This window comes from Harpegnathos saltator, unplaced genomic scaffold, assembly GCF_003227715.2.
Source record: "Harpegnathos saltator strain DR-91 unplaced genomic scaffold, Hsal_v8.6 scaffold343, whole genome shotgun sequence".
NCBI lineage: Eukaryota > Metazoa > Arthropoda > Insecta > Hymenoptera > Formicidae > Harpegnathos > Harpegnathos saltator.
Window position 1 is genome coordinate 443,630 of NW_020230143.1, and position 16,303 is coordinate 459,932.

Genomic DNA, 16,303 nt, shown 5'->3' on the forward strand with positions numbered 1-16,303 from the left:
ATGAAATTTCCTGACACTAGAAGAAAATCTCTTGAACCACGGAGTCATACTTTTACCGAGCAGGAGTCAACTACGTACCAATGACTTGAAATCGTCGTCTCATTAAATAAAGATGATCGGTAAATCTAAATGTACAAGTAATGTGCAGCTGTATTTGCGCACAATAAAATATCTCGCAGACGAGAAAGTTGGACGATCGGTCTTCGAGCACATCTTACGCTAACTTCACGCGACAATCGTCGAGCCACAATGTCTCGATTATGTTGTAAACATCGGGGACGCGCATTTCGCGACTCTCAGGCTCGAAATTTCTCAGCGTCATTAGATATCTCTCGTCGTCATGGCCGACCTGCTGAAAGCATGGCTGCGAGCGCGACTGGGCGTGATAATGGATCTCACTCCGGAGATGTTCGGTCGTTACACCAGAGACGGCACCTTGCTCGCGCAGATCCTGCACAACTACGACATTATCGGTAGCAACCAGTTGAGTACGATCGTGCGCACATACGACCCGGCGTTATCCAGGGTGAATCTGAGGACCTTGAGGATCTGGCTGAAGCTCATCAACGTCACGTTGAGCGACGAGTGCATCGAGGCGATCTCTAAAGTAAACTTTCTGTGTCTAAAAACACATTTTCAAGACGCGTCGTGGCGATAACGGCCGATTCATGACACTTCAGGGTAAAGGCGCGGCGGCTCTCGAGCTCTTTTACAGGGTCTACCTCAGCCTGGAGGGCAAAGATCGGCTGCACTTCATCGCCCTGCAGAAAGAACGAGAGAAATTGGCCCCCGCATCCAGCAGGTTCGGCGTCACCAGGGTGTCCGAGGAACCACCTCCCTATCAACCAGCCGAGCATCATCTGTCGAAGCCGCTGATCGAATTCGCCGACACTATCTTATGGCACCGGAACAAATTCTGGAGCATCGTGCAGGCCTGCAAAAATGAACGACGGCGGTTCGAAGCCGAGTATCCTATAGTAGAGCCGGTCGAGTACTTCATCCCGGACGATGTGGTGGATGAGTGGAAGAAAGAAAGTGAGGGACTAGACGAGTTTGCTCACAAACACCCGGCTCGCAAGACGAAGAAGCAGCTGGTGGAGTGTTGTCCTCAAAAGAAGTTCTTCGACGTGTCCTACGCCGAGGACTCCGCGGCCGCAGCAGAGTACGTGGAGTTCTTGAAGAAACGCGGCGAGCGAGTGTTTAAATATCAGGACTTGAAGTTGAAGACGCAGACGACGATGATGGCGGACACCTGGGAGAAGCTGCTGAGGCAGCAAGATAAATCGTTCGACGAAGCCCTTGGCCTGCGAGTGTTAGACCAATCGCGCTACGAGAAGCAGATCATGAGGAAGCTGTGCGAAGTGCGCGATCTGAGGAACAAGGTCGTGGAGAACCGCAGGATCGTCGACGCGATGCTACTGAAAATCTTAGAGAACGAGCAACGGCTGCAGCAGCATCGCGAGCTGGAAACAATGGCGGCGGAAGCGCAAGACGTCGGGATGGAATACTGCAGGATGCGTGAGCTGCATCGGAGGATTCGCGAGGAAAAGGTGAGGGAGAAAGAGAAACAGAAAGTGAAAAGTGGTCACTTCCGTCCGAGGGCAAGCCCTCTAAGGGCTAAGGCGTGACTTGTAAAGTCACGCAAAAATTTGGACATAAAATATTATAAAAAAAATGATTATTACGTTTTGCAGAAAATATAAAAGGAAAAATTTGCGGGCACAGAGAAAAGCGCATATTTCCACTTTAGGCTTTTTAAAAAGACATTAATTGAAGTTGTGCAGGACCTATTAGTGTCTATTAGTGTTCTAAAAAACTGAACAAAATGTCGTATAAAAAATAAAAGAATAAACAACGGATTGTATGAAAAAAGGTACGCAGGTTCGGAGAGATGTACCGCGGGATCTGTCTGGAAATCGTGAAGGATCTCGCGGATATCGCGGTGAAGATCGCCGAGTTTCGCCAGGCCAATGACAGCCACGTGCCTCCTTTCGTCTGGAGCGACTGCAAGACGTTGTTCCTGAGGAATCAGCCGATCTTCGAGTTCGCGGAGTACTTGGACTTGTTCGACGTCGAAGACGCGGTGGAGGATGGGGAGGAAGAGGAGGAGAAAAATGTGGACATCCAGAGAGAAGCGGAGGATAAAGTGACAATAAGGAGGATGAAGAATGGAGAAGTTACGGAGGACGAGAAGGAAGAGGCGCGGCGCACGGAAAGTGGAAGAGGGAAGAAAGCTGAAGACAAACGGAAGCTTCTTCAACTGAAGTTGGACCATCAGAGAGTCCTGGCTGATGCGGACTTTGAAAATTATCGAGACCTGGCATCGCCCTGGGCCGAATTCGCGCCGACGAAAGAGAAAGGACAAGCGAAGGACGAAGACGAGGCCGAAGAGGTCTTCAGACTGGGTCGGCTCGTGCTGGGCTATGTGGTTCATCGTTTGTTGAGGATGCTGCACAGACAACCCACCGAAATCACGACTCGCTTGGCACCGAGAGTCGAGGTCGCGGCCATTGTCTTGGGCATAATGAATGCAACGTTGCTCGAGGAGCTGCGAGAACTGCTGAAGAAGTACAACGTGCACTTGCTGCGGATGGAGGACGCAATCAATCGTTGTCTGGAGAGATACAAGCAGGAAATGGTGGACGTGGAATATATCGATCTCGATGTCATCCCGGCAAAGGCGAGAGACGTCAGGAGGCCGCGGGCCAAGGGCAAGGGGACGAATGCTACGAAGAACCGTCGCATGAAGTTGCCTGAGCGAGCTACGATGAAGAATACGATGACGACGCAACGGCAGAAGGCGGCGGAGGAGAAGCAAACGCAAACTCCGCGGCAGATTCCCTACGACGATCTGCATCCGACTTTAAGCGACGCTGCATATATCGGTATATTCGTGTGATATTCGCTGGGATTCATGCTTGAACTGCTGCACTGCTGCGAACCTCAGTCGTCCGATTCTGTCTGATGAAGTCTGTCTGTTTTGTGAAAATCATACGTGATATTATCCGGCTTGATTATTTCGTTCGTATTTCATTACGGCACTTATTATATTGTTCACATAATACTTTGTTCACATATATTTTGTTCACAATATTTTGTGCACAATATTTTGTTCACATTTTACTAGATCAAGAATCAGTTATATATTTTTCATATTTTTTTAATTATATATATTTTCTCACCAGGATATCAGGATTTCAATGATATTTTATCAAATTAAAGGTAAACTTTCTGTCAGAATACGTATTTAGCAAAAACCCGACGGTAATCACTGTATATGACACCAGGTAAATGGACTCATGAATTTCTCACGTTGGGTCAGCCGATCCCTAACGAGCTGAACACGAAGATACTGATGGAATATCTCAAGGGAATTGGGGACGTCAAGGGCTGGGCATTAATAAATTACCCCAACACGTACGAGCAGATGGCAATGTTGGAGGAAGCGTTGACCGGACACCGGGTGCCTCCCGATCGTAATAAGGTCTTCGATCTCGCGGATGTCAACGTCGAGGATATCGATCCCCCGTCACCTAGAATGCTGTTCGAGGCTGATGAAGTCGACACAATTGCGATATGCGGGTGCGTTCGATTACCTCGTGTCGAGACTACTTACATTCGACTATAATATGGACCTTCAAGGATCTAACGATTCTTACAGGCAATCCAGATTATTGCCGAATTCAATATGTCCCAAAGAAAAATATCTGCCCAATTCCTCGACAACGTTCGTGACGTTGTATATCAAGGCTCTGCCGAAGCCGAAGACTTTAGCCAGTCAAGATGATTCTTCTATGCTCTTGCCCGCTGATGCCACTTCGATGGACGAATACTACGCTGATCGAAATATCGCGTACGGATTCTACTACAACGTCCTCGACCTTTCAGCCATGAAACAGCTGGTCGAATTCATCACGGGCGATCGGTTGGCCGAGAGGACCTTGGAGGAAGCATTGTCCTTGGATCTCCTTGAAGAGATTCCGCGAGATCGGCAGAAACCTCCCATTGACCCAAAAGCAGCTATCACAAAACGTTGGGTACCAAAATCGAAATGGGAGAAGTCGCAACGTGAAGAAAAGAAAGATAGCGAAGCCGTAAGTCGCGATTTACCAGCGGAAATGGGAGCGCAGCTCGCGAGAACTCCTGCTAGACCTGGGGAAGATGGCTGGCAGTGGATGGACTTTCCGCAGCCTCCGCTTTTGTTGGAGACCTTGGCCATGCTCTGGGAGAGCGTGGAGGAGGGCTACGTGGAGAACCTGAAGGAGATACTCTCCTTGAAGAGAATCCACACGTCGACTGTTATTCCTTACAAAGAATCGGTCCTGAGCAACTTGAGGAAGTTCATCGACCGACCCGACAATCGGCAGGATTTGCTGCAAGATTTTCATCGCGCCTTCAATAAGTTTGACGAGGACCTCAGGGAAGACGCGGACGTCAAGTGCGAGCTGCACTGTCGCGTTAGTGAGAAAATTTCGCAATTACGAAAAAGAGAATAGCGCAGTGAAATATGATATAAATTTAGCATGAAATTCTAATATATTTTTTTATTTTGTCTTATTTTCTGTTTCTTTTTTTACCGTATTTTATCGTATTTTCTGTTAATAAATAAATAATCATAAAATAAACATATTAACGTAGAATTGTTGAAAAAAATATTCGGCTGCAGGTCGTCGATTTTCGAGCGGAACTGTGGGATCTCTGCGACACCCGACGACACATAGCCGAGGAAGAGAGGAAGCGCATCCTGCGTAACCAGTGGATCCCGCTGGAAACCGTAGTCCTCGTCAACGTGTACATCGAAATCCTGCAGACGGAGATCGACAGATTCATCGACACCGTGCAGCTCCTCCAAGACTATTACACGTCGATGTTGCAGAAACCTCTGGAGGAGTCGCGGTTCTCCAAGATCTTCCTCGATCGCGTGGAATTGAAGCTGGGTCTTCGAGAAGCACCAAACTCGGGGGCGAGCGACGGACTGATCAACGATGAGGAAAAGGAAACAGCGATCCAGACGAAAGCTTCCTCTCACGCGGCAAACATCGAGCACTTCAAGATAGACATCGAGGGTTTGCTGACCGACGTGTCGAGGATTTTCGATCCCGAACGGAATATCGTGTATGACGTCATCAAGGACACTATCCGACAAGTGCGAAGTGTGGTCGAGTCCACCTCGTCGATCATCACGGAGACGTTGAAGAAAGAGGAAGAAGCTGCAGTCTTGAATGTCGAGTCGAGGGACAAAGCTATCGGGAGTGTTTCGCCTAACTCAACGTTGACCAAGTTGGCGAGAAGAAGCCGCGACTTGGTTGAAGAGTGGCGGTACGCCGTTCAGTTCGAGATCGATCGTATCCGTCGGCGATTGGACGTTTTAGACGCGGCCGCTCGGTCGGACGTGGCTTTCCTTCTGGATACCATGAGGCGGACCTTCCACCATTTGCACGATTACATCGACGAGAGGTCGATGTTCAAACATTAACAACGCGGAAAAAGACACGGTCTCTAAATTTCTCGGAGTAGAATTTCTCTCGAAAAGCGGAGCGACGTTACTGCAGTTACTCGATTTCAAGCGGGTTTTCACTCGTAAAGAATATAAATTCTCCACTCTGAATTATTAAATATTTTCATTCGCGATATTTTCCGACCGAATCGTCGATATCTTTATTTGTAACATTCTCGCTGAATTATAAATGGTCTCCTTCGCAATTGAAGCGTGAATCCGTGAATGCATTCACCGTCGTAGGAACAAATCCACTCTGATAGATTGAAATATTTACTCGCACGGAGTTCACTTTAAGCTTGCATGAAACATTCACTCTTCCGACCCCAAGTGGTAGTATTTTTACCACCGCTTTGAGTGAATTTTCGCTCTCTTTTCGAGTAAGATTTCACTCTCCGACAAATCTAGAGAATCCTGTATACGTTATGCCGTACACGTATATATACGGTATACTGTATACGTCACACACATACGGTATATAATAGTAAAGGAGAAAAATAATTTATAACAGATACAAACGCGAGATCGAGAGCGTCGACGACATGGCGAACGTCTTCTGCTGCGCCATCGAGGAGGCCAAGCCGATTCAGCAGGAGATGTTGCTCGAGGGTGATCGATTCGTCGTGAGGTCGAACGTCCTGATGTTCCCCGACGACACCGAGCGACTTGCCGTTCCCGTACAAGAGTCTTCATCGCCCTTGCGATTTCGAGTGATCCAACTCGCGCGATTACTAGACATCTTCCGACGAGTCGCACCGCACGGGGTAATCAGCAAGCGCGGCTTGGTCTACATCCTGCAGGATCTGGTGTCCTGCGGCGAAGAGGACTGTTATCCGGCCGCCGTACCGTGCGGCTGGCGACAATTGCGAACTCCTGACATCGAGACCCTGGTCGAACGATTGTTCGGCGGCTGCGAGCACATCGAGTGGCGAGAGTTCATCGTGTACGCGATGGATTTGCCTGTTCCGTCGCATCAAGACATCCTGAGGGCGCAAGCGGCCTTTAGACGACAGGATCCCGCACTGCGGGAGGTGATCCCTCGCGATCGCTACCGGTTGACGCTGCTGTGGTTCCTCGAGAATGTCGGGACGTCGGCCGACATCTTCCACGAGTATCTGTACGGAGATCCTGAGGCTCTCCTGGACGAGAAGGATGACTGTAACGATTACAGGGAGATTATGGACACGATGTTATGTGAAGCGGCGCGGTTGGGTGCGCGTACCGTTATCGACTTGGGTTTGAGAAACGACTTGATAGAGACGAGCGAGAATAGCTCCGGGTACGCGAAAAGCTCATTGATATCGATCCGAAAACGCGTCCTGGAAAATTAAACGAGAGCAGGTCCTTCCGAGACTTTAAGTCGAACGATAACGATTGGACAATATTAGGTTGATGCTAAAAGATTTGTCGTGTTCATCACAAATAAAATAAAAAACGAAATTATTCAATTTCGAAAGATTATAATTATTTTTACGAATAAAATAAATATCAACGATTCGACATATTTTAGACGTCTAGCGGGAGGACTTCCTATTTTCCTTTTAAACTTCCAAATTTCTTACAAGAATTTAATAAAAAATGACAAATCTTTCGTAGCAATCCAACATTTACCGAAATTGTTAAATTACGTTTACAGTAGAGACTTAAATTTTCCATTCGACTGATTTCTCGCGACTCAGTTGCTTCGAGCTAATTTTCCACCGGATCAAATACTCTTCAAAGATTATTTATTTACACGACGATCTTTTCGGCGTAATTCGACGTAATGTGATTTTTCCCCGATCGCCGTTCCGACAGCGATATACTGAGGTTGATATTGGCGAAGGAGCTTCTCGGCCACATGTTCTCGGTCGATCGAAACACAGTCAATTACACCGCCATGCTGTTGGCGTTCTGCAAGGACGAGGATCCTCGCGAAGGCCTCGGGAAAGCCTTCACTCTCGCTACGGGTAACAAGATTTGTACCGATCCGGCGGAAGGCGAGAAGTATGTCCAAGAGCTGGCGAAGCGCCGTGCCAGACACCTGAGCCTGACGCATCTGCGAAAGGAAGCCATCGAGGTAAACGATGAAACTCCGAAGAAGCTCGTGCCGAGATACTTGCGAACTTGCGCGAGTTTGCGCTTCCATCGGTCGGTCGCGCGTTTTCGATAATGTCGCGCGAATCGGTATTCCAGGTAGCGCGAGATATTGTGAACTCCTTAATAAGCAGAGCGGAAAAGGGTGCGGCTATACTTGAGCAAAGGTATTCCCGTGAACAAGAGCTGTTCAGGAAACGTCGAGTGATGATCCAGCAGCTGAATGGAAATAGCGACATAGATCCCGCGTCTCTTTTGCCGATGGAAGTGGCAGCCGAGTATCTGGTCGTAGAAGATGTGTCGGTGATCAGCGATGAGCAGGATTACCATTTCGAGATGGAGCAGACATCAGTGCCCGACGAGTATGAGATCGACGAGAGAATAATCTATTGGCTGCCGCGAGATGTTTGCTTGGTAAATTCGTCCGTCCCCACTTCGCCACTCCCTCGCAGACCTTCTCAGTTGGAAAAACTGATTTTGGCAAAAACTATTCAATACGTACTAATTGTGAAGAAAGAGGAACTCGTGTATTGGAGAAACCAATTTGGAGTTTGAGTTGGGAAAATTGATTTTTAACGCCATTTCAAACTTGAAGAATTAATTTTTATTTTAAACTAGAGGCGAAATCTTAATTAGAAAGAGTTGAACCTCTCTGTTATTCGAAACGGTGAACAGCAACATAGTTTAGTATAATTTGATTTCCTTTTCAATTTGCCAACAGTAAGTCATCGTATGTGGAAATAGCGTTTCATCAGAACGCCTTCATTTTCAGACTGTCTTAGCCGCTTGTTTACCGTGGCACGCGTCGCAAGCGGATCTCTTTCACACCTCTCTAAGCCTTCGTGAAACAATAACACGCGTGTACGACGAATTGAAGGACGAGGAGTTGAATGACGAGGAAGATGTGGTTTTAGCGCATCGTTTGATAAACCACAGTTTTATCCTCGAATTGCTCTCCGCCTCGAGCAAATTTGTCTCGAAAAATATGTCAGTTTTGCTCTGCGATATTTTAGAAAATAGATACAACGCGTCTTGAGAGACGAGTGTAATGACGAAAATATAATACTCGAGAAGTATGTAAATATGATATTAAAATTATATATTAATAATTCATTTGAAATATTATATGCGTTTAACTTTTTTGCGACCTGATATGCTCGTTTCATAAATCAAAGAAAATTTAACATGCTGGAACTTCGACAAAAGTTATAATAATGAAGTAGTTTAATAGAATATATATAATTTAATTAGTTTTCGCTATATTACATAAATATAAATCAAAATTCGTCAAAAGTGCTAAAATGTTTTTGATGAAATTTATCTAGTCACTAGACATAAATGAAAAATGTTAGACAATTATAGTTATACCATTTAAAAGGGTGAGGCTGCCTCTTTAATTTTCTTTCTCAAGTAAATTGCAATGAGATAATGCGGCTGATTATCCATTGAGTTACATTACTGAAGAAACAAAAGAGACGTCTGATTTGTGTCGAGTTTTTATCACCTCATTTTTTTAAAGTGAGAAAAAAGTTGCGTACGTGCGTGGTGGAGGAAATCGGAAAAAAGTCGTGGACATTGGCATCGTAGTTCATGTGCACGGTTGTACAGAGGGCGCCTCACACTGGGCTCGGCTAAAAGCGGCCCGTGACCTCTCTTCTTCTTCTCTCTGTTATAAGACTTAAAAATATATATAATGTTACAAGAAAATCGCTGCCATGACCGTTCTCAGGTTTCTCTTCGTTTTTAATCATTTTCATCGCCGCTGCAAAGATTTCCTCCTTCTGGTAAACGAGTTTTTACTTGTTACCGCTCGATGGCGCAAGTCTATTCGAATCTCAGCAAGTAACCTCATAATTAAACCGATTTTTCTGTAAATCTAGAATCTCTGTCCGTACATTTGTCCAACTTGATGTTAAAAAATAAAAAGAAAACTTTGCCTACGTCTATACGTGTTTTCCATGTAAAATCCTCATTTATGTAACTGTACCTTTCTACCGCCATTCTGCTCGATAGGTATAAAGGTGAAAAGCTTATACAGAATCTAAACCTTGAACAGGATTTCTCACGCTGATAAATTCGTCCTGTATAAATATCTGAATGGTAATATAACACGAATTAATTTTGTATTTTATTCTTATCGAGAACTACCTGATAGAATTCCCATAACGTCGCTGGTCTTTACGTCGCTCGTCGTTTACATATCACAGTCGATAAAAATGTAGTAACTTTAACCTCTCCATCCATAATCGGGGAGATATATTGCGTATAGCGTTTTATTCAACACAAAACCACAATGAGCGAGTGATATTCGCAGTTACATCGAAATCAGTTTCTTGAAGATAATATGAGTGTGTTCAGTGTGTCCATCGTCTCTCAACTTTATCCTGCAACTTGCCCAGGCTCGTGTTGCGAGACGAACTGAAACAGAAACCGGCTGGTGTGTTTACATCAACGATAAATCGTGAATGGGAATGTAAGCTATGCTGCAAACTCTTCGTGAGCGTTCTCAGAAACGCAAGAAACTCCTGGCTCAAACGGTGAGCAAAATTTATACTCTGGAGAAAAGGAAATTGTAGCTGTTGCATTTTTAGGTTAAGTTAAAAGCATATTTCTGGCGGGACTCTTGATACGTTTGCGCTTTTGTTTTTGCAGCTGGGGGTTTCTAGCGTAGACGAGCTCAGGCAGATTTTGGGAACGGATGTGGAGGAGTCTCAGAGGAAGAGAGGAAAACAGTTCAATGACAAGTCTGACAATGCGGTCAAAGATTTGAAAGACGATGCAGCACTGACAGACGAGATTGTATACAAAGACTCCTCAACGTTTTTGAAAGTATGTATGTATGTTGAGAGGTTGTACATCACGTTATCAATCGCTGTAACATTGTCTTGTGTGTTTCCAGGGAACCCAGTCATCGAATCCACACAATGACTATTGTCAACATTTCATTGATACTGGCCAACGACCACAGAATTTTATCAGGGATGTGGGCTTGGCCGACAGATTCGAGGAGTATCCCAAGTTGCGCGAATTAATCAAGCTGAAGGATGATCTAATCGCGGAGACCGCGACGCCACCAATGTATCTAAAAACAGACCTGCTGTCGTATAACTTGAAAGAGCTCAATTGTAAATTTGATGTCATTCTTATAGAGCCACCTCTGGAAGAATATCAAAGAACATGCGGCGCGACCAATGTGCAGCTCTGGAATTGGGACCAAGTTAGTCTGTTTTTTTTTTATTTCATTCTTTTATCTTTTTCTTTTTTTAGTGGTCATACTATATCCAAAGAAATGAAAGAAGAAAAAGGGGAGGAGGGTGGAAAATATAGTTTTACATCCTCTATTCGCATGTAGCGATTAGTTTTGGTACGTTTGTGCGCAGATAATGGAGCTGGATATCGGTGAAGTAGCGGCCAACCGGAGCTTCGTGTTCCTTTGGTGCGGTAGTAGCGACGGTCTGGACATGGGCCGGTTCTGCTTGCGCAAGTGGGGCTTCCGTCGTTGCGAGGATATCTGCTGGATCCGTACGAATATTAATAATCCAGGCCACAGCAAGAACTTGGATAGTAAGGCAGTGTTGCAGAGGACAAAGGAACACTGTCTAATGGGCATCAAGGGTACAGTACGACGTTCCACCGACGGGGATTTCATCCACGCGAACGTTGACATCGATCTCATCATATCTGAGGAGCCCGACTACGGCTCTATAGAGAAGCCCGTGGAGATTTTCCATATAATCGAACATTTTTGTCTTGGTCGAAGACGGTACGAAGATGTACGGAGAAAATGATTCGGAATTATCTTGGCTATATTAAATTGAGTAACGTTATTCTATAAAAACGTGTAGGATAAATCTGTGATGTTAATATCCGTTATCCGTCCAGATGTGTGAATACTTGATATAATTCCTTAGGGAAATAAAAGATATGCGGAATCGGTTGGTATAAAAACTAGCAACAGATAATAGATGGATATAATCTGGCCAAGAACTGCAATTTTTATAGTTATTTAAGATTTCATCTTCTGCGTCAATTATTTTAAGATATTTTTGAATAATCATCTTTTAAGAGTTTTTAAATCTTTTTTAAGTAATTTTTAATTATTTTTTAATTAAGTATTAAATATCTTTTAAGTGCTGAAGATTATTTACTAGACAGATCTGGCTGTCCGATTCATGCTGACAACGCTAAAATAAATGATAATAAAAATATACTCTGATGGAATTTCATTTGTTGTAAACAGATTGCGATATAGAATGTTTGTGTATACAAGATATCACGTGTCTTGTAACGCATTCCAAAATATGACAAGATAATTCCGAATATATCTCTCTCTCTTTCTTTTATCCATATGATTTCATACATGTTTGTTGCTTTGTTGTTTCAGGCTGCATCTTTTCGGTCGCGATAGCACTATCAGGCCGGGTTGGCTCACTGTTGGCCCGGAACTGACCAACACCAACTTCAATGCGGACCTGTATCAGAGTTATTTCACCAATGGGCAAATCACCACCGGCTGCACCGAGAGAATAGAAGCGCTTCGGCCGAAATCGCCGCCACCGAAGGGAAAAGTATCCGGTCGTGGTAGAGGAGGTTTCAATCGGGGCAGAGGCAGAGGGAGATAAATAATATCAAATACTATGTGTTCGAATTTTCGAACACGTTATTATTACCATTACTATGTATAAGATGTCAACGTAAATATAAGAAAAATTCACGGAGTACATGTTCGTGACGCGCTGGTTTTCTCTTCTCTTTATAGGATATCCCGAATACTCGATTAGTCTCTTCGAAAAACTCGAAATCAAAGTTTCCAAAACGAAGTTCCAACGTCATAAAGGGGGCTAAATACAACGTCAAATCTGCTTAAAACTAATCACAAAATCAAGTCACATATTTCTACCTATTATATCTATTTAGATTTAAAGATGAGACTTTGATATCCTCTATTGATCAAAAATTGTCATCGTCTCGTTGTCATTCAAGAGCTGAGTGTGTGAAACACAAAAGCCTCAAAGCTTAAAAAAAAAAGACATGATAAAAACACGGCAAAACATGTATCGAGAATTTCAACAAGGAAGCGTGGGTGAACGTTGACGTGAGACGGAAGGGTGAAACAAAAAAAACATGAGGATAGCATGTCGTTTTAATATCAAACTTATTGTTATTGCAAGGTACATTGTGTGTAAAGAACGCACTTGTCATTTACGCATTACATGTAACTTAACATTTTGCGGATAGTAGTAATAGTATTGCCTCTATTTTTTTTCTCTTCTCTCTAACGAACCGTCAACACGATCGAATCGGACTGGACCTGAAGTCGCAGTTTTAAAGGCGGGGAGAGGAGGAGTGCTAATCGGATAAAAGTCGCGTTAGGATTGAGCCGGCGAATTTTGACCGACAATACGAACTACCGCGAATCATTTCGCACTATAAGAACAAACGCGCGAGACACGCACGTGCGTGCGCGTGCATATACGTAAAAAAATAAAAGGAACATCTTTTTCGCGGTTTCTTGTCGTGGGTAACGCATCGCGGAGTTTCACGCGAAGGGGAGAGGGGGGCGCACGGTCCATAAAAAAAAAAAATCCCTCAGTTGGGCGAGAGTAAAAAAAAGAGAGAAGGCGCACATCTCGTCAGTCGTTCAGGAATATCACCGAGTGTTACGCGCGTACAAAAGTAGAAAACATTCTAGAAATAGAAGACGAATGTGCGCGATGTGCATGTCGCGACGTGTCCGCGATTTTTTACTTATTATGGCATGTACTTTCTCGCGAAGGCTTCCTCCTTGTCGCGTCGTCGCCGATCTGATAACCAGTGAGTGACGATAACAACGACAATGAGCCTGTCTCGTGCGTTTCGAATTCCTCTCGGCCGAGAGACGGACGTTTTGCTGTTTACGTTTTCGCGTAAGAACGACGATCGATCGAGGAAAGGACTCGTCGCGAAAGAGTCGATCGAATCGATGTGGACGACGACAAAAAAAATAAATAAATAAAAGGAAAAAGAAAAATATTCAATCGGAGGAATTGAATGGCTCGATCGTCGCTGCCGCGCGTCTGTACGAGGAGAGAGAGACCACCGATAAACACCAACCGACATTTACGTCAATATTGCAATGACTAACTGAACGATGTAACTGTCATGTGCAACATGTGTTATATTATACTCGTATCGCCGAGCGGGGAAGTTGTAATATTGATGTAACTGTTGCTACATCAATATTACAATTGTCACTGTCAGTTGGTGTTCACTGTGTATGTATCGATTCACGATGAACCGAAGAATCGGAGGAGATCCCGATTTCCCTTTTCTGCTTCCTTTCTTTCCTCTTTCCCTTCCCCTTTCCCCGCTTCGTTTTCGCAAGCGCCGAAATTCTTTGTCCTGTTCCTTTCTTTTCTACTTTTCTAACGCGATTCCTTTTTCGCGCACACCTCGCCGCTTCTTCACACGTTGTATCAATCGAAAGACACGCCGCGCGTTCCTTTCGGAGGCTGACAGAAGCGAATAATTTTCTATTTTTATCTGAGATCAAGTCACGTTGCGTTTTGTACTCTATAGGCTGAGTCGAAGTATTAGTTTAATATATCATAAATAGAGCTCTTAAGATTAAATCGTCCTCGTGGCCATGTCGTCGTCGTCCTCGTGGCCATGTCGTCGTCGTCGTCGTCGTCGTCATCGTCGTCGTCGTCGTCGTCGTCGTCGTCGTCGTCGTCGTCGTCGTCATCGTCGTCGTCGTCGTCGTCGTCGGCCACATCGCGACACGCGGCCCTGATTATTATTATCGGAGAAACGAGCACGCTGACTTACAAAGTAGTTTAATTAATCCCAGTAAAGCTTCCGGTAGTGAAATCTATCTGAGATGGGAATTCTACGTTCACACTTATCGAATTCGAGTATGTCTATTTTTTTTTTCTTTTTCCTTTCGCGCGGAGACAGATATCCGATGTCGTCGGGGGGAGGGTAGGATGCACTTTGTAACGCGAAATGTTTAATGTCTAAATAGCTCCTACACACTTGCGGAATATGTGAGATATTGATTGATGATTTTCTTTTATTACACTACATAACGAAAGATATCTCTCTCCTTCTACCTCTTCCTTTTCTTTCTTTCCTCCTCTTCTATTTCCGTTTCCTTTTTTTTTCTTCTTTTCTGGCTTTTACCTTTTTCATCGATTAATTAAATATACTAAGAGACGCGTGATAAGTCATATGACGTTACACATTTATCGCTACTTTCTTATCGATCTAACGTAAAAAAGGAAAAAAAAAGAAAAGATCATCTATATCGTAATTCAGCTAAATTGATCTTATTACGTAGCCTATCGTTCTTTCGTAACGCGTCTCACGCGCAATGCTACGCGTATGTTCTTCTCTTTTTGCTTTTTGCACAACATCGTTCTCTACGACGTTCCGTCGTTGTTGATCCACGTCGTAAATACACACGGCATGAAAATACGAAAAGGAAAAAAGAAAAAGTAATAAAAAAATAAAGAGAAAAGATCGGTAGAGTATTTAAAAGAAAGAAATTCTTGTACTACACGCGTTGACATAAATAAAAAATACACATACGATCCGATCCAATCTGATAATAGAGATAACAAAGCGCACCATTCCTGCGTAGAAACAATTGTATTTACGTTGCTAAACACCAATTGCGCATGTCAATCAACAATCATCACCTATCGTCATCGTTATTGTTGTTCTGCTTATCGCCTCAACACGATCATGCTAAGAACGGATGATTCTTTTCTACGGAGAAATTATCGGACAAGTTAATCCGAGCGCAATCTCGCCGAGTAACTAACACGATTGGTCTCACTCGACCTCCTCGGCTTCGCTTAATTCTGACAACGAAAGAAACGGCAATATATAACGTAAAAATTAAGCCGACACAAAAAGTCGAACTTAACAATAATAATAATAATAATAATATTAATAATAGTAATAATAATAGTAATAATAATATCAGCGCGCGAAAATACAGTTGCGACCAAGAAATCGAGCATACATAATCTATGTCTAGATCGAATGTCAATCATGTATGCGAGAGGACTCCGAAAAGGAGACGCTCTCACGATGTCGAATTTACAATTTAAGAGAAAGGAAAGCAAGTCGGATACACGTCGGAGAAAGTGCAAATAAATAAATTACGCAAGCGCAAATATTACTATTGCTCTCTTCTTCTCCCCGAGAGTGACTTTGAATAAATTAAAAAAATAAAATAAAGAAAGGAAAAGAAGACAGAGACAGAAAGAGAGGGGCGGGGGGAGAGAGACACACACATACACACACACACACACACAGAGAGAGAGAGAGAGAGAGAGAGAGAGAGGGAGGGAGAGAGAGAGAGAGAAAAAGAGACAGAAACAGAAACAAAAAAAGAATACGATTCGTCTCGTTTACGTGCGCGTTGCGTTGCATAAGCCGTACATGCACTCGTTTGCACAACGATTTACACACGTGTGTTCCGATGAAGTTATAACACGTTGAATGTTCACGATTGCAAGCCACTACTCACGAACTCGAAGTGACAATACACGAGACATCTGACGTTACAGCTGCAACGGAGGGTTCGGCAGAAACATAAATATCTTGTGATATTATGCACTCTTGTCTATGAGATAAAAATATAACAAAGGACCGATGTTTTCGTCATATTATATATAATACAGATATATATTGCGCAACTTTCAGGAGAAATGCAAATCTTTTTCTTATGCATTTATCATG

The 16,303-nt window shown here is 43.9% G+C and overlaps 4 protein-coding genes across 6 annotated transcripts; all 4 read left to right on the top strand.

Annotated features, from left to right (window-relative positions):
• The first annotated feature begins 144 nt into the window (after window positions 1-144).
• On the top strand, window positions 145-665 carry LOC112588914 (uncharacterized). Its single transcript, XM_025300273.1, has one exon. It carries the CDS (start codon window positions 341-343, stop codon window positions 656-658), a length of 318 nt encoding a protein of 105 aa, XP_025156058.1. The 5' UTR covers window positions 145-340; the 3' UTR covers window positions 659-665.
• Window positions 654-6,880, top strand: LOC112588058 (sperm flagellar protein 2). Its single transcript, XM_025300274.1, has 6 exons — window positions 654-1,622; window positions 1,874-2,885; window positions 3,288-3,582; window positions 3,662-4,457; window positions 4,667-5,457; window positions 6,009-6,880. Exons 1-6 carry the CDS (start codon window positions 669-671, stop codon window positions 6,826-6,828), a joined length of 4,668 nt encoding a protein of 1,555 aa, XP_025156059.1. The 5' UTR covers window positions 654-668; the 3' UTR covers window positions 6,829-6,880.
• Window positions 6,881-7,096: 216 nt separating this feature from the next.
• On the top strand, window positions 7,097-8,638 carry LOC105181782 (uncharacterized). Its single transcript, XM_025300261.1, has one exon. The coding sequence runs from the start codon at window positions 7,338-7,340 to the stop codon at window positions 7,647-7,649; it is 312 nt and encodes a 103-aa protein (XP_025156046.1). The 5' UTR covers window positions 7,097-7,337; the 3' UTR covers window positions 7,650-8,638.
• A 625-nt stretch (window positions 8,639-9,263) lies between these two features.
• Window positions 9,264-12,469, top strand: Mettl14 (methyltransferase like 14). 3 transcript variants are annotated; one of them, XM_025300271.1, is made up of 6 exons: window positions 9,264-9,357; window positions 9,973-10,110; window positions 10,226-10,402; window positions 10,473-10,790; window positions 10,933-11,336; window positions 11,958-12,469. In XM_025300271.1, the coding sequence occupies exons 2-6, from the start codon at window positions 10,054-10,056 to the stop codon at window positions 12,193-12,195; spliced, it is 1,194 nt and encodes a 397-aa protein (XP_025156056.1). In that variant the 5' UTR covers window positions 9,264-9,357; window positions 9,973-10,053; the 3' UTR covers window positions 12,196-12,469. The 3 variants fall into 3 exon arrangements, with proteins under 3 accessions (XP_025156056.1, XP_025156055.1, XP_019695918.1); XM_025300270.1 differs by lacking the exon at window positions 9,264-9,357 and adding an exon at window positions 9,366-9,673; XM_019840359.2 differs by lacking the exon at window positions 9,264-9,357 and having other exon boundaries at window positions 9,703-10,110.
• Window positions 12,470-16,303: the final 3,834 nt, after the last annotated feature.